Consider the following 17,827-nt stretch of genomic DNA (forward strand, 5'->3'; position numbering starts at 1 on the left):
TTCCAGATGTGGTCTCACCAAGGTCCTGTACAGTTGCAGCATAACCCCACGGCTCTTAAACTCCAACCCCCTGTTAATAAAAGCTAACACACTATAGGCCTTCTTCACGGCTCTATCCACTTGAGTGGCAACCTTTAGAGATCTGTGGATATGGACCCCAAGATCTCTCTGTTCCTCCACAGTCTTCAGAACCCTACCTTTGACCCTGTAATCCACATTTAAATTAGTCCTACCAAAATGAATCACCTCACATTTATCAGGGTTAAACTCCATTTGCCATTTTTCAGCCCAGCTTTGCATCCTATCTATGTCTCTGTAAGGAGGGCAGATTTCCTTCCCTGAAGGACGTTAGTGAACCAGATGGGTTTTTCCAACAATCGACAATGGTTTCATGGTCATCAGTCGATTCTTAATTCCTGTAAAAAAAAAATGGCTGTTAATCCACGTCTCTCAGCATTGGTTGATTGTATGATTATTTTCTTTAGTTTGATGACCGCATCGCTGGCTGGCAAGTGAATGGTGCCGGATTCAGTCACAGCCACCAGCATGGCTTTGGGCTGCTGAATGCGTGGCGCATGGTTAACGCTGCAAAGGTACGTATATATTCATGGTGACTCAGTAATCCCCAGTGAATGATATCCAGTAAGCTCGAGGAGAAGAAAGCCAGTCATTGTTCTTGCTGCTGTTTGACGTAAGCACTTCCTAGATTTAAGGGCTTTGTCGCTGCTGATAGCTCTGCTCCCTCGTGCTGCTGTGATGTTTCAGGACCAATTTCCTGACAAAATAATCAATGCAAAGTGTTAAAATCTTTTTTTTTAAAACCCACTATTTTAAAGCTTTATTTCTTGGACAGCAGAGCTGAATGTGAGCCTTCCTGTTGAAACATTGGCGAGTGGTGGTAGCGTGAGATAATGGCCCCAGTAAAGGAACCTCTCCATTCACTGCGTCTCTTCCAGCTGGCACTGCTGGCATTTCCTCCTCCTCTTGACTTGTCTGCCCGAAGACGAGTCTGACCCACTGCGCCACGACCTTCACCATAGGCGGGGCGAGGAGGCAGGTCCCAAACCCACGCCAGCCGGGATGGGGATCGAACCCCATTCCCCAACCTGACCCATGTCTGTCTTCCAGCCAACTGAGCCCACCAGCGCCTCCAAAGGGGAGCCAGGTTTCTATGATTCTATATAAATGTGGGAAATCAATCGTAATGTGGGTCAGGGAAGTCTGTCCTTCTCCATTTGTGTTATTGGGGGTGGCACAGTGGTTAGCACTGCTGCCTCACCGCGCCAGGGACCCAGGTTCAATTCCGGCCTCAGGGGTGACTGTCTGTGTGGAGTCTGCACATTCTCCCCGTGTCTGCGTGGGTTTCCTCCGGGTGCTCCGGTTTCCTCCCACAGTCTAAAGATGTGCGGGTTAGATGGATTGGCCATGCTAAATTGACCCTTATTGTCCCAAGATGTGTGGGTTAGGGGGTTTAGTGGGGCAAATATATGGAGTTATGGGGATAGATAGTCTGGGTAAGGTTAAAAGAAAAGTGGATCAGTGAAGACTAGATGGGCCGAATGGCCGCCTTCTGCACTGTAGGGTTTCTATGATTCTATTCTATGAAATGTTGCTGTTGCTCAACGCTGGATCCACATTTATGTCAGTTTACATTGAGCCTAGAACCATGGAATCCCTATAGTGCAGAAGGAGGCCATTCGGCCCATCAAGTCTGCACCAACCAGAATCCTACCCAGGCCCTATATCCATAACCCCATGCAATTACCCTAGCTAGTCCCCCTGACACAAGGGGCAATTTAGCATGGCCAGTGCACTTAACCCACACATCTTGGGACTGTGGAGGAAACCAGAGCACCCGGAGAGAACCCACGCAGTCACAGGGAGAATATGCAAACTCCACACAGATAGCCGGAATCTACCGATGACCATGAAACCATTGTCGATGGTTGTAAAAACCCATCGGGTTCACTGATGTCTTTTAGGGAAGGGTGGCAAGAACAATCCAGGTAATTACAGGCCGGTGAGCTTTACATCAGTGGTAGGGAAATTATTGGAGAGGATTCTTCAAGACAGGATGTACTCCCACTTGGAAATAAGTGGACGTATTAGCAAGAGGCCACATGGCTTTGTGAAGGGGAGGTCATGTCTCACTAACTTGATCGAGTTTTTCAAGGAAGTGACGAAGATGATTGATGAGGTAGGGCAGTGGTTTGATTAATAAGTTTGCGGACAACACAAAGGTTGGTGGATTTGCAGATAGCGATGAGGACCATCAGAGGATACAGCAGGATATAGATTGGTTGGAGACTTGGGCGGAGAGAAGGCAGATGGAGTTTAATCCAGACAAATGTGAAGTAATGCATTTTGGAAGGCCTAATACACATAGGAAATATACAGTAAATGGCAGAACCCTTAAGAGTATTGATAGGCAGAGAGATCTGGGTGTACAGGTACACAGGTCACTGAAAGTGGCAACGCAGGTGGAGAAGGTAGTCAAGAAGGCATATGGCATGCTTGCCTTCATCGGCTGGGGCATTGACTTTAAAAATTGGCAAGTCATGTTGCAGCTTTATAAAACGTTAGTTAGGCCGCACATGGAATATAGTGTTCAATTCTGGTTGCCACACTACCAGAAAGATGTGGAGGCTTTGGAGAGGGTACAGAAAAGATTTACCAGGATGTTGCCTGGTATGGAGGGCATTAGCTATGAGGAGAGGTTGGAGAAACTTGGTTTGTTCTCGCTTGAAAGACGGAGGTTGAGGGGCGACCTGATAGAACTCTACAAGATTATGAGGGGCATGGGCAGAATGGATAGTCAGTAGCTTTTTCCCAGGAAGAGTCAATTACTGGGGGGCATAGGTTTAAAGTGTGAAGGGCAAGATTTACAGAAGATGTATGAGGCAAGTTTTTTTACACAGAGGGTGGTGGATGTCTGGAACTCACTGCCGGGGGAGGTAGTGGAAGCAGATATGATATTGACTTTTAAGGAGTGTCTTGACAAATACATGAATAGGCTGGAAATGGAGGGATATGGTCCCCGGAAGGGTAGGGGGTTTTAGTTAAGTCGGGCAGCATGGTCGGTGCAGGCTTGGAGGGCCGAAGGGCCTGTTCCTGTGCTGTAATTTTCTTTGTTCTTTGAAATCTGCCATCCTTACCCGGTCCGGCCTACATGTGACTCCAGACTCACGGTAATGTGGTTGATTCTTAATTGCACCTCTGAAATGGGCCTAGCAAGTCACTCAGCAATGAGGGTTGGGTAATAAATGCTGGTCCAGCCAATGATGCGCACATCCCATGAATGGATGAAGAAAAGGTAATTGATTTTTCAATGGAGTGGCGAGCTAAGGCACTACAGGCAATAATGTAGCACTGGGAGGTAGAATGGGTACAGTCGAACCATGTGGATTTAATCCCTCAAATTCCCAGATTCAGTTTCACTGCTTGCTGGTTTTGTTCTGAATATGGAACATCTAGGTCCATGCTCACTACACGATCCTCTTTGGCACGGATTATCTCATCGCATCATCTTGAACCAATTAAAGAATGCTTGCACTAGTCATCCTGTCTGAGCGAAACTTGTCACAGATTCCATCCAGTGAGCTGTGGTTTGGTGCCTGTGGGTTGTTTTCTGATCAAAGGCCTCTGAACATGACGGCAGAGCCAACACTATATGTTTAAGGAGAATGAACCAACTGCCTCTGGAGGTGCTGGAACTCATCTCCAGAGCTGGTGTGTGAAAAGCTGGCCTGCTTACCTGTGGGAGGATACAGGTGGCTGGCGGGGCGGTGGAAATAAAAGTGGAGATGCATGCAGTGTGCATGGTGTCTGTGTGTGTGTCTCTGTATGTCTGTGTGTCTCTGTATGTCTGTGTGTCTCTGTATGTCTGTGTGTCTCTGTATGTCTGTGTGTCTCTGTATGTCTGTGTGTCTCTGTATGCCTTTGTGTCTCTGTATGTCTCCGTGTCTGTGTGTGTCTCTGTATGTCTGTGTGTCTCTGTATGTCTGTGTGTCTCTGTATGCCTTTGTGTCTCTGTATGTCTCCGTGTCTGTGTGTGTCTCTGTATGTCTGTGTGTCTCTGTATGTCTGTGTGTCTCTGTATGTCTGTGTGTCTCTGTATGCATTTGTGTCTGTGTGTGTCTCCGTGTCTGTGTGTGTCTCCGTGTCTGTGTGTGTCTCCGTGTCTGTGTGTCTCCGTGTCTGAGTGTGTGTCTGTGTGTGTCTGTGTGTCTCTCTGTATGTCTGTGTCTCTCTGTATGTCTGTGTGTCTCTGTATGTCTGTGTGTCTCTGTATGCCTTTGTGTCTCTGTATGTCTCTGTGTCTGTGTGTGTCTCTGTGTCTGTGTGTGTCTCTGTGTCTGTGTGTGGCTCTGTGTGTGTTTTTGTGCCTCTGTATATCGAGGGGGCCCTCCAGCCCCACATCTGCCCCTCTGCCCTGGCTATATTGGCAGCCGGGTGTCCCTAGAGAGGGAGCACATGGTATGCACCACCACTATCAAGGCCCTCCGTGCCCAGCTATCGCCATGGGGACTAGGGTGTTTCATAGACTCCCTTCATCACATTTTAATTTCATGTTGTAAGTCTCCTTTTCCATTTGTTTTTGCATCCCTTTAAGGGGTGGCTCTTTTAATTTGTCCCTTAGTTTTTTTAATTTGTCCAACACAAAAAAGCACATATATCACACTGTCAAACCTTTAATAGGACCTGTGACACTTGAACTGGTCTTCTCTCTATGAAAGTTTTGATACATGCTTTTGAATTATTTTGCATAAAATTGTTATATGTTTTCTCTTGTAGTATAAAATGCTGCGATCATTTGAAATTTGGTATTCTTGCATTTGTCCAGATGAGTGTAAGATGAAAAGCTTCATCATCGTGTCTCTCTTCTCATTATTTTTCTGCTAAGCTATTTATACAGGTGTACAATAATCGAGTGCTAATCTTCCATTCCAGGTCTGGGAGTCTGTGCCTTTCCTCAGCTCTTACACCAGTCCTCTTGAGAAAGAGGCCAAGCTTATTCCTTTACACCCCAACAAGCTGGAGATTTCATGGAATGGTAAGTAGGGATTGCCAGTGGTTAATGAACAGTAAGGAATTGAGCACTATGACTGTTCAAAGCCACTTCCCTCCCTCTCTATAATCTGCATTACCACCGAATCCTGTGTCCATTCTTCTGTCGCCTCGAGGTGTACTGTTTTCAACATTCTCCCTGTCGGCGTCTCCGGGACTCCATAAACTCCCAAAGTATTCGAAACAAAACCGGCCATATAGAATCACAGAATCTGCAGTGCAGAAGGAGGCCACTTGACCCATCAGGCCTGCACCGACAACAATCCCACCCAGGCCCTGTCCTATCCCCGTAACCTCACATATTTACCCTCCCAATCCCCCTGACACTATGAGGCTATTGAGCATGGGCCAATCCACCTAACCCACACATCTTTGGACTGTGGGGGGGAAACCGGAGCACCCGGAGGAAACCCACGCAGACACGGGGAGAACGTGCAAACTCCACACAGTCAGTGACCAGAGGCCGGAATTGAACCCGGGTCCTTGGTGCTGTGAGGCAGCAGTGCTAGCCGCTGTGCCACCGTGCCGCCCCCACGTCTTGTTGAGCACTAGGCCTCACATGTCCACTGATCCTGACCAATCTACACTTGCTTCCAAGCCGCCATCATCTCGGATTTCAAATCCTGACCACTTTCTTTTTCTCCCTCCGCGATTCGTGTCCCATTTCTCTGCAATCCTTTCCGGTCTCCGCACACTTTCAGCACCCATCAGTCTTCTGACTCTAACCTTTAATGCTTCCCCATTCTCTTTCTCCCACCCATGTGGGGTTGCCGGCGTTGGGATTGGGGCAGGCACAGTGAATAGTCTCACAACACCAGGATGAAGTCCAAAGGTCCCACCAATAGGGGCAAAGCCTTGAGCTGCCTCAGCACCTGTTCTTTGGAACTCTCTCTCTCTGCGGCTCACTGCCTCCCTCCTGCTTGCTGCCTGTGAAGTATTCTATATAGACACTTTGACCATTTTATTACTCAAAAACACATTTACCCAGGTGCTCTTGTTTTATGAGACAAACAAAAGACTGTGGTTCGAACTTAGTTTTATTAAAACACTTGCAAGTTACAGAAACAACTCTTACACAATAAATTAAGTTAACTTTTCTCCAAGTTAGGCTGACCTACTGTAAAAATGATGTGGAGATGCCAGCGTTGGACTGGGGTGGGCACAGTAAGAAGTCTCACAACACCAGGTTAAAGTCCAACAGGTTTATTTGGAATCACGAGCTTTCGGAGTGCTGCTCACCTGATCGAGGAGTAGCGTTCCAAAAACTTGTGATTCCAAATAAACCTGTTGGACTTTAACCTGGTGTGGTGAGACTTCTTACTGTGCCTGTAAAAACACATTCTGGTGAATTTCGCCAGGCTATTGGATTCAACTCACTGCGTTCGTGTTGACGGATGAACTGAGGGTTGTCTTGGTACAAAGGTGGATCTCGCATGTCCTCTTCCATCGTCATGGGTCGCACTAGGCGATTGAGTCTTCGCTGGGGCTTGTCTCAAGTTGTCCATTTTTATCCCCCTCTCCAAGCCCTTCTGGAAAGCTCTCTGGCTTTCAGCCAAGGGGGTCACAGGATCCAATAAGGTTGGACCAGGTCATCAAAGGTGTACATATCCCCTTTTAAGATATGGTTAATAGTAGCAAGTCTGACTGAAACTGGGGAATACACATACATAATGGGCGGAATTTTCCCGTTCCGCCTGCCATGGGAATCGTAGTGGGTGAGACACGGACCGTGCAAAGGTCCGTTGACCTTGGGTGTGATTTTCTGGTTTTGGGGCGAGCGCGGCCAGAATATCTATTTTTCTGGCTGATGGGGTTCGGGTCATAACGACTCCTCCATTGTTAAGGTTTGAGCAAGACAGGTCTGGGCTGGTCCTTGTTGGCTTTTGACCTGCGGTAACCTTGTCTGCATTCCATCTGGCCTCGCTTGGAGAAGCGGTTTAGCTATGGACTAGTGTCCAATTTGATGTTAGGCCGAGTTGCTTCGGCCATTGGCCGCTTGGCCACAAACTCCCTGAACATTTTAACAAAAACCTCTTCAGATATTAAGGTTTTCAATCAAGCTTTCCTCGTTTCTCCCGTATTGGCTTAGTGCCCATTTTCATGACTCTCATTTGTGAGATGTCACAGTGTTCTATTTTTCTATAATTAGATTTTTTTTTACAGAATTAAAGTGTCAGCCTTGGCTTTTTGGTCACCCTCTCACTTTCAACTCAGGAGGTCATGGGTTCAAGGCCCACTCCAGGATTTGAGCACATTGAACAATCCAAGTAGACAGTCCAGTGCAGTACTGAGGGATTCCTGCATTGTCAGAGGTGCAGCCTTTCAAATGAGACATTAAACCCAGGCCCCATATGTGCTCTCTGTCAAAGATATGTTAATTATATTATACACTGGTGAAGGGCATTGTTTAATTAAGTACTTTGAGCACATATAAATAGGGCATGGTTAACAGTTTTGATTTGATTTATTACTGTCACATGTATTGGGATACAGTGAAAAGTATTGCTTTTTGCGTGCTATACAGTCAGAACATACCATTCATAGAGTACATAGAGGAGAAGGAAAGGATAGGATGCAGAATATAGTGTTACAGACACAGGGTGTAGAGAAAGATCAACTTAATATAAGTTGTGTCCATTCAAAAGTCTTGATGGCCGCAGGGAAGAAGCTGTTCTTGAGTCAGTTGGTATGTGACCTCAGACTTTTGTACCTTTTTCCCGATGGAAGAACATAGAAAAAATACAGCACAAACAGGCCCTTCGGCCCACAAGTTGCGCCGGTCATGTCCCTACCTACCTAGGCTTATATATCAGCTTACCTATAACCTTCAATCCTATTAAGTTCCATGTACTCATCCAGAAGTCTCTTAAAAGACCCTATCGAGTTTGCCTCCACCATCACTGAAGGCAGCCGATTCCACTCACCCACCACCCTCTGAGTGAAAAACTTACCCCTGACATCTCCTCTGTACCTACTCCCCAGCACCTTAAACCCGTGTCCTCTCGTAGCAGCCATTTCAGCCCTGGGAAAAAGCCTCCGAGAATCCACCCGATCTATACCTCTCAACATCTTGTACACCTCTATCAGGTCACCTCTCATCCTTCGTCTCTCCAAGGAGAAAAGACCAAGCTCCCTCAACCTATCCTCATAAGGCATGCCAACCAATCCAGGCAACATCCTTGTAAATCTTCTCTGCACCCTTTCAATCATTTCCACATCCTTCCTGTAATGAGGCGACCAGAACTGAGCACGGTACTCCAAGTGGGGTCTGACGAGGGTCTGAGAAAGCTGCATCATTATCTGCCGACTCCTAAACTCAATCCCTCGATTGATGAAGGTCAGCACACCATACGCCTTCTTAACAACCACCTCTACCTGCGAGGCCGATTTAAGAGTCCTATGGACCCGGACCCCAAGGTCCTTCTGATCCTCTACACTGCTAAGAGCCTTACCCTTGATATTATACTCCTTCATCCCATTTGACCTGCCAAAATGGACCACTACACATTTATCCGGGTTGAAGTCCATCTGCCACTTCTCTGCCCAGTCTTACATCCTATCTTTGTCACGCTGCAGCTTCTGACATCCCTCCAAACTATCCACAACACCAACAACCTTCGTGTCGTCGGCAAACTTACCAACCCAACCCAAGAAGGTGGAAGAGAGAATGTCCGGGGTGCATGGGGTCCTTGATAATGCTGGCTGCTTTTCCGAGGCAGCAGGAAGTGTAGATGGAGTCAAGAGATGGGAGGTTGGTTAGCGTGATGACTGGGTTTCGTTCACGACTCTTTGTGTTTTCTTGCAGCCTTGGTTAGAGCAGGAGCCATATCAAGCTATGATACAACTAGAAAGGATGCTTTGCTCCAATAAGAGTATAAATAGGGGACACTGGGTTGTGTGGCAGGAGAGCTGTGAGACTGGACAGTCGGTAAACTCTCTGTTTTGGCTTCAGTTTCACCAACAGACTTGGATCCTATTAACACTCTCGAGTGATTGTAAAGCGCAATTCAAAATGAAGAGACGTATTCGCCAGTAACCCGGCTGATATTTATCCCAAAATCAACATCACTTCTGAAAAAGTGGCACAGTGGTTAGCACTGCCGCTTCACAGCACCAGCGACCCGGGTCCGATTTTCGGCTTGGGTCACTGTCTGTGTGGAGTCTGCACATTCTCCCTGTGTCTGCGTGGGTTTCCTCCGTGTGTTCCGGTTTCCTCCCACAGTCCGAATGACGTGCTGGTTAGGTGCATTGACCCAAACAGGCGCCAAACAGTGGCGACTAGGGGATTTTCACAGCAACTTCATTGCAGTATTAAGTGTAAGCCTCCTTGTGACACTAATAAATAAACTTTAAACTTGCTGGTTGTGCTGCCTCATTGGCTGCCTCATTTCCTGCAGCAGTGACCATAATCCAAAAGTACTTCATTGGCTGTGAAGCCCTTTGGACTTCATTTTTTTTATTCATTCAGGGGTTGTGGGTGTCGGTGGCTGGGCCAGCTTTGATCAGCCATCCCTAACTGCCCTTGAACTGAGATGCTTGCTACCCCATTTACCTTGCTACCCTCATTTCAGAGGGTAGTTAAGAGCCAACCATATTGCTGTGGCTCTGGAGTCACATGTAGGCCAGACCAGGTAAGGATGGCAGATTTCCTTCCCTAAAAGACATTGGTGAACCAGATGGGTTTTTCTGCCAATCGACAATGGTTTCGTGGTCATCAGTACATTCTTAATTCCAGATTTTTATTGAACTCAAATTTCACCATCTGCTGTGGTGGGATTCAAACCCAGTTCCCCAGAGCATTAACCTGGGTCTCTGGATTACTAGTGCAGTGACAATACCACTATGCCATTGCCTGCCTATCATAGACATATTATAAGTGCAAGTTCTATATTTCCTTCTTATTTTAAGATGGGTCACTGATTTTAAATGTATCCTGTTCAACATTTGCTTGTTCTCTGCTGGAGCTCTCTACAATTCACCTCCATGTTGCTCCCACTCTCATTTCCCTCCTCTGAGCAACATCGCTGAGATCAGTCGGCTAATGGGTTGTCAGCCAGACAGTTCTTTTTGGAGCAGATTGATGGTCCAAGGTGGTCCAGGGAGACAGACCACGAGAGAGTGCAATTCCCCCTGGTCTCTGCTGTGACCTCCTCCTCGCGAACCACTCTCATAGGCTGCAGGAAGCTACCTCAATGGCCAAAGAATTGAATTCCCAATCTTTTGACTAACGTGTGGTTAATAAGCTGTCCTTTGTTAACATCACCTGATGTCTGGGAATCCTTGCTACTGCAGCCGGCATTTTTTGGATTACAGTTGTTGAGTAATTTCTGTGGGTGAATGATGCTTAATGGGCTTGAATCATAGATGTTAGTCCATCATCCTGTCATCACAGGGAGCAGCCATCAGCATTTCTGTAACAATTTCTAAAGAACGCTTGAAATTGAAGCACATGGTTTCAGTTTAGTTCACATCCCTAACATTCTCTCTGTCGGAATTTTTAAATTCTTCTGAACCTAGTAATTATCCTTACAAAGTGGATTTAACAAATGATGTAGCTCTTGTTTTCTGTCCGTCTCTCTCATACACACACGCACGCACACTCACAAACTCTCTCACACACTCACTCTCGCACACACACTCTCACACATACACTCACACACACACACACTCACAAACTCTCTCACACTCTCTCTCATACACACTCTCACACACATACACTCTCACACACACATACACTCTCTCACACACACACACATACACTCTCTCACACACACACATACACTCTCTCACACACACACACATACACTCTCTCACACACACACTCTCTCTCACACTCTCACATGCACTCACTCACGCTCACTCTCGCACGCACACACTCGCACGCGCACACACACTTGCACGTGCACACACACTCGCGTGCGCACACACACTCGCGTGCGCACACACTCGCGCACACACACACTCGCGTGCGCACACTCTCGCGCGCACACACTCTCGCACGCTCGCTCGCACACTCATTCACTCTCACTCGCACTCCCGCGCTCTCATTCACACACACACTCAAAGGATACAGTAGAATATGGATAGATTGCAGAATTGGGCAGAGAAATGGCAGTTAGAGTTTAATCCAGACAAATGCAAGGTGATGCATTTTGGAAGATCAAATTCAGGTGCAAATTATACAGTAAATGGCAGAACTCTTAGGAACATTGACATACAGAGGGATCTGGGAGTACAGGTCCATGGATCCCTAAAAGTGGCAACACGGGTGGATAAGGTGCACAAGAAGAGGCACGGGTTTAAGGTGAGAAGAGAAAGTTTGGCGGAGACATGCGGGGAAAGTTTTTCACACAGAGGGTGGTGGGTGCCTGGAACACATTGCCAGTGGAGGTGGTGGAAGCAGGCACATTAGCAACGTTCAAGGAATGGGAGGCAAACAGAGGGATAGAAACCACGTATCAGTGCAGGCTTGGTGAGGTGAAGGGCCTGTACCTTGCTGTTTTGTTCTTTGTTGATTCTCAGCCATGTTCATGTCCGGGAAAATGACGGCACGGGCTGAAAATCTGGAGAGAATCGGGAAATGCGATTCCGTGATCTTCCCCATCCCTCGCCAGTGATGCAAGGGCGAGAACCTCATTATAATGCATTTGCATAAATTTCAATATAATTAACAGACCCTCCCACCATATTGTCCCCCCCTCGCTGTAATTTCAAACCTCACATTGGCGAGGTTTACAGCAGGTTCACCCAGACGTGAACCTGCCGTGGGGATATATCCAGGGGTGCAAAGCTGAGTCTAGCCCCTGGGGGAGAGGGACATGCCTGGACAGTGGGCACTGTCCCCGGCACAAGTTGGCACAGTGACAGCCTGGACCCTGGGGGGGGGGGGGGGGGGGGGGGGTGTGCATGTATGTGTAGTGGGAGGGGGAGAGCGTGCTCTGAAGGGGGGAGGAAATTCCGGTGATGGCTGTTGGTTTGGGGGTAGGGTCGGTTTGGAGAGGGCGATGCCAGCGATGACTGTGGGGCAGGGAGAGAGTGATGCCGGCGTTGATCAGGAGGGGGGGTGGCTGAGACCACCATGATGGGGTGGGGAGAGGTTATTTCTTGGTCTGAGTGGGCGTCCTTTCGTGTTTAGGTCATGCCCCTCAAAGTGATGGCGTGAAACTTGCCCCTTGGGTTTTTCTGACAAAGTGTCGGAAGACCTGGAGTGAAAAGCTGCCTGTTTCTGTGATAAGATTCTGCCGCATCTCTCCCACACACTTTCACACTCATCTTTTTTGCATGTGCTCTCTCTGCCGCTCTCTCCATCACTCTCTCCGTCACTCTCTCCATCACTCACTTCTGCTCTTTCTCACTTTCTCTCCATCTCTCTCTGACTTGCCCGAAATATTTATCTCTCTCTGTCATTCTCGCTCTCTCTCTCTCCTGACTCATTTCCCTTCCCTTTATCTCACTCTCTCCATCTCTCACTCACTCTGCATCTTCCTGTCTGATTCATAGTCTCACCCTGACATATTAGATCAGCCTCTGAGAAGTGCCTTATTTGTAGGCACTCTGTTTCAAATTCAGTTTTAAATGCATTTACCGCAGAAATGAGGAGACTTATTTAAGTTTAAAGTTTATTTATTAGTGTCACAAGTGGGCTTACATTAACACTGCAATGAAATTACTGTGAAAATCCCCTAGGTGCCACACTCCAGCGCCTGTTCGGGTAAACTGAGGGAGAATTTAGCATGGCCAATGCACCCTAACCAGCACGTCTTGCGGACTGTGGGAAGAAACCGGAGCATCCGGAGGAAGCCCGGGGAGGGCAGCATATGCAGCGTGGCACGGTTTGATTCCCGATCGGAATGCATTGTGCAAAGACAATTCTCCTCACTTTCTCCCCGGAGTTTATGCCTGGGTCACTGTCTGTGTTGGTTTCCTCCGGGTGCACCGGTTTACTCCCACAGTCCAAAGATGTGCAGGTTAGGTGGATTGGCTAAATTGAACAAAGAACAATACAGCACAGGAACAGGCCCTTCGGCCCTCCAAGCCCGTGCCGCTCCCTGGTCCAAACTAGACCATTCTTTTCTATCCCTCCATTCCCACTCCGTTCATATGGCTATCTAGATAAGTCTTAAACGTTCCCAGTGTGTCCGCCTCCACCACCTTGCCTGGCAGCGCATTCCAGGCCCCCACCACCCTCTGTGTAAAATATGTCCTTCTGACATCTGTGTTAAACCTCCCCCCCTTCACCTTGAACCTATGACCCCTCGTGAACGTCACCACCGACCTGGGGAAAAGCTTCCCACCGTTCACCCTATCTATGCCTTTCATAATTTTATACACCTCTATTAAGTCTCCCCTCATCCTCCGACTTTCCAGGGAGAACAACCCCAGTTTACCCAATCTCTCCTCATAACTAAGCCCCTCCATACCAGGCAACATCCTGGTAAACCTCCTCTGTACTCTCTCCAAATTGCCCCTTAGCGTCAGGGGGATGAGTTAGGGTAAGTGCATGGGGTTATGGGGATAGGGCCTGGGTGGGATTGTGGTCAGTGCAGACTTGATGGGCTGAATGACCTCCTTCTGCACCGTAGGATTCTATAAAACCCACTGCAGACACGGGGAGAACGTGCAAACTCCGCACCAACAGTGGCCCAAGCCGGGAATCGAACCCGGGTCCCTGACGCTGTGAGGCAGCCACGCTAACCACTGTGTCACCTGTGTGGACAATTACTTATCGATAGTTTAAATAGTTTATCTCTCAGTAAATTTGGAGTAGAATTCTTGAAGGGACATTTTTAAAGCGTTTCTCATTTACATTTTATTTAATGTGTACATTTAGGATGAATGTACAGCTTAGCTCCCTCACTTAATTAGTGACTGCACTTCAAGAGTAAGGAAAGATTTATGAAACACTTTGCAATACTCTGAGGGTGTTCTACAAATTCTAGTTTCCTTCCCTTTTCTAAAACAATTATTATTTACTCACCCTCATGAAGGGTTTGGAGAAGAGTCGAGGATCAGCAACTGTTTCTCCACTGTCAGGGGAGTCAGTAACCAGCGGAGACAGACACAAGATAATTGGCATAAACTCCGGGGAGGAAGTGAGGAGAATTGTCTTTGCACAGTGCGTTACGATCTGGAATGTGCTGCCTGAAAGGGCGGTGGAAGCAGACTCAGTAATAACTCTCAGAAGGGAACAGGAAATATGCTTGGAAAAGAGCATTTAACAGGGCTGAGGTGACAGTCGCAGGGAGTGGTGCGGTTAATTGGACAGCTTGTTCAAAGAGCATGATGGGATTGTTACAACCAATGCAACCAGTGGGGCAACCTGCTGTGGTGGTTAGGAAGCAGATGGGGATTGGTGAGGGGGGGTGGTGGGGGGAAGCACTTGTGGCCCAAGGATCTTCATTAACCCTTTACTTTGGATTGAATAATAAAAAAAACAACTTCACAAAGTAGAGGTTTAATAAAGATCCTTCGTTACATAACCACTTAGGCCACGCCGTGGGCCATAAGTACTTCTCTCCCCGTCTCCACCTCTTCCCCCCAATCCCCGTCTGCTTCCTCTTTCTACCGGGTCAGCTGACCAGCACAGCATGTTGTCATTGGTTATGTTTAATGGATTCCCTCTTTCCTTTAAATGAATTTCCAGTAACAATCCTCTCGGATTCTCAACAGTTTTCCGGTACTCGCACCCCTTTTAGTAAGAAGTCTCACAACACCAGGTTAAAGTCCAACAGGTTTATTTGGAATCACGAGCTTTCGGAGCACTGCTCCTTCATCAGGTGATGAAGGATGACCTGATGAAGGAGCAGCACTCTGAAAGCTCATGATTCCAAATAAACCTGTTGGACTTTAACCTGGTGTTGTGAGACTTCTTGCTGTGCCCACCCCAGTCCAATGCCGGCATCTCCACATCATGCCCTTTTAGTAAAACAGTTGGATGATTGGAGAGGGACGAGAGGCCTCCTTCTCTGCTACGTCACTCTGTAACCATAGGCAACCTGAAAATAAATATGTCAATGATTGTATTAAGTCGCTGAATAGCTGACTTTAAATTAAATATTTTCATGGGAGCAGTGCGATTACAGAAAGGGGAAGGTTAGAACATAGAAAAAATACAGCACAAACAGGCCCTTCGGCCCACAAGTTGCGCCGGTCATGTCCCTACCTACCTAGGCTTATATATAGGCTTACCTATAACCCTCAATCCTATTAAGTCCCATGTACTCATCCAGAAGTCTCTTAAAGTTCATTGAAAGGAACTTCCACATGAAGTCATGAGATCCTACATTTGAGTTACAGAGTTGTGCAGCACCAGAGAGGTCAAGCTAAAACAATAGAGGGAGGTTAGTTTTGTTGCATCTCGCCTTCTATATCTCCTGCTTTAAGTGATACAAGATTGAAAGTTGCCATTCCAGGGACTTGCATCTGACTACAGGGGTGGCATGGTGGCACAGTAGTGGTTAGCACTGCTGTCTCACAACGCCAGTGACTTGGGTTCAATTCCTGGTTATGGGTCACTGTCTGTGTAGACTTTCCACCTTCTCCCCGTGTCTGTGTTGTTTTTCTCCGGGTGCTCCGGTTTCCTCCCACGGTCCAGGAATGTGCGGGTTAGGTGGATTGGCCATGCTAAGTTGCTAAATTGCCCCTTTATTGTCCCAAGATGTGTATGGTGAGCCGATGGCTGAGTGGTATTATCACTGGACTATTAATTCAGAAACTCCAATTAATGTTCGAGGGGCCTGGGTTTGAATCCTGTCATGGAATTTGAATTCAATAAAATAATATCCGGAATTAAGAATCTACTGATGACCATGGAACCATTGTCGGAAAAACCCATTTTGTTCACTATTGTCCTTCAGGGAAGGAAATCTGCTGTCCTTACCTGGTCTGGCCTACATGTGACTCCAGAGCCACAGCAATGTGGTTGACTCCCAACTGACCTGTGGGCGGCATGGTAGCACAGTGGTTAGCACTGCTGCTTCACAGCTCCAGGGTCCTGGGTTCGATTCCCGGCTCGGGTCACTGTCTGTGTGGAGTTTGCACATTCTCCTCGTGTCTGCGTGGGTTTACTCCCACAGTCCAAAGATGTGCGGGTTAGGTTGATTGGCCAGGTTAAAAATTGCCCCTGAGAGTCCTGGGATGCGTAGGTTAGAGGGATTAGCGGGTAAGTATGTGGGGGCAGGGCCTGGGTGGGATTGTGGTCGGTGCAGACTCGATGGGCCGAATGGCCTCCTTCTGCACTGTAGGGTTTCTTTCTATGATTTCTATGACCTCCAAGGGCAACTAGGGATGGGCAATAAATGCTGGCCAACCAGCGACGCCCATGTTTTTGATTTGATTTGATTTGATTTATTATTGTCACATGTATTAACATACAGTGAAAAGTATTGTTTCTTGCACGCTATACAGACAAAGCATACCATTCACAGAGAAGGAAACGAGAGAGTACAGAATGTAGTGTTACAGTCATAGCTAGGGTGTAGAGAAAGATCAACTTAATGCAAGGTAAGTCCATTCAAAAGTCTGACAGCAGCAGGGAAGAAGGTGTTCTTGAGTCGGTTGGTGCGTGACCTCAGACATGTCCCATGAATGAATAAAAAGAAACGAATAGAAAAGGTTAGATGGATGAGCGGGATAAATGTGTGAGATTACGGGATAGGGTGGCGGAAACTTGGTACGGTATGCTGTCAGAGAGAGTTGGTGCAGGCTCGATGGGCTGAATGGCCTCTATGATTCTTTATTCACTCTATGGCACTCTCACCCGTGTGTTAGCAGTGAAGGCAGTACTTTCACCCCGTTTTGCACTGAGGAGCTCGACATGGATGTCCACTTTCACCACTGCTGCCTTTCCCCAGGTTCATTCCTTCAGCAGCACTTTCCAAATCTGTGACTTCTACCACCCAGCCGGACAAGGGCAGCAGACGCACGGGAACACCTCCACCTCCACCTGCAAGTCCCCCTCCGAGTCACACTCCATCCTGACCTGGAAATATATCGCTGTTCTGTCGCTGGATCAAAATCCGGGAACTCCCTCCCTAACAGCATTGTGGCTGTGCCTACACCACATGGACTGCAGCGATTCAAGAGGGCATCTCACCGCCACCTTCTCAAAGGGCAATTATGGATGGGCAATAAATGCTTGGCCTTGGCAGTGACACTCATTTCAGAAAGACGAATAAAGAAATTTGGGTCAGTGACAGTCAACAGCTAGTTGGAATAATTGAATCCCTACAGTGCAGAAAGAGGCCATTCGGCCCATCGAGTCTGCACTGATCACAATCCCTCCAAGGCCCTATCTCCATAACCCCAAGCATTTACCCTGGCTAGTCCCCCTGACACTAAGGTGCAATTTAGCATGGCCAATCCACCTAACCCGCACATCTTTGGACTGAGGGAGGAAACTGGAGCTCCTGGAGGAAACCCATGCAGACACGGGGAGAACGTGCAAACTCCGCACAGACAGTGACCCAAGCCAGGATTCAAACACAGGCCCCTGGCGCTGTGAAGCAGCAGTGCTAACCACTGTGCCACCGTGCTGCCTAAATTGGGGGTTTTAAGACAGACAGTCAACCAAGCCTTTTCCCTAAGGTAGGGGAGTCTAAAACTAGAAGGCATGGGTTTAAGGTGAGAGGGGAGAGACACAAAAGGGCCCAGAGGGGCAATTTTTTCACACAAAGGGTGGTGAGTGTCTGGAATGAGCTGTCAGAGGTAGTAGTAGAGACGGGTACAATTTTGTCTTTTAAAAAACATTTAGACAGTTACA

General features: G+C 47.6%; 1 protein-coding gene across 2 annotated transcripts in view; it reads left to right on the forward strand.

Moving 5' to 3' along the window:
• The window catches only part of LOC144479918 (proprotein convertase subtilisin/kexin type 7-like), a 306,250-nt gene that overhangs the window by 220,406 nt on the left and 68,017 nt on the right, over positions 1-17,827 (forward strand). Inside the window, exons 10-11 of one of the 2 annotated variants that reach the window (XM_078198967.1) lie at positions 486-593; positions 4,951-5,053. In XM_078198967.1, the coding sequence (XP_078055093.1) occupies positions 486-593; positions 4,951-5,053 (211 nt within the window). The remainder of the gene's footprint in view (positions 1-485; positions 594-4,950; positions 5,054-17,827) is intronic. The other variant, XM_078198969.1, reaches the window with a different exon arrangement.

Source organism: Mustelus asterias, chromosome 27 (genome assembly GCF_964213995.1).
Source record: "Mustelus asterias chromosome 27, sMusAst1.hap1.1, whole genome shotgun sequence".
Lineage (NCBI taxonomy): Eukaryota > Metazoa > Chordata > Chondrichthyes > Carcharhiniformes > Triakidae > Mustelus > Mustelus asterias.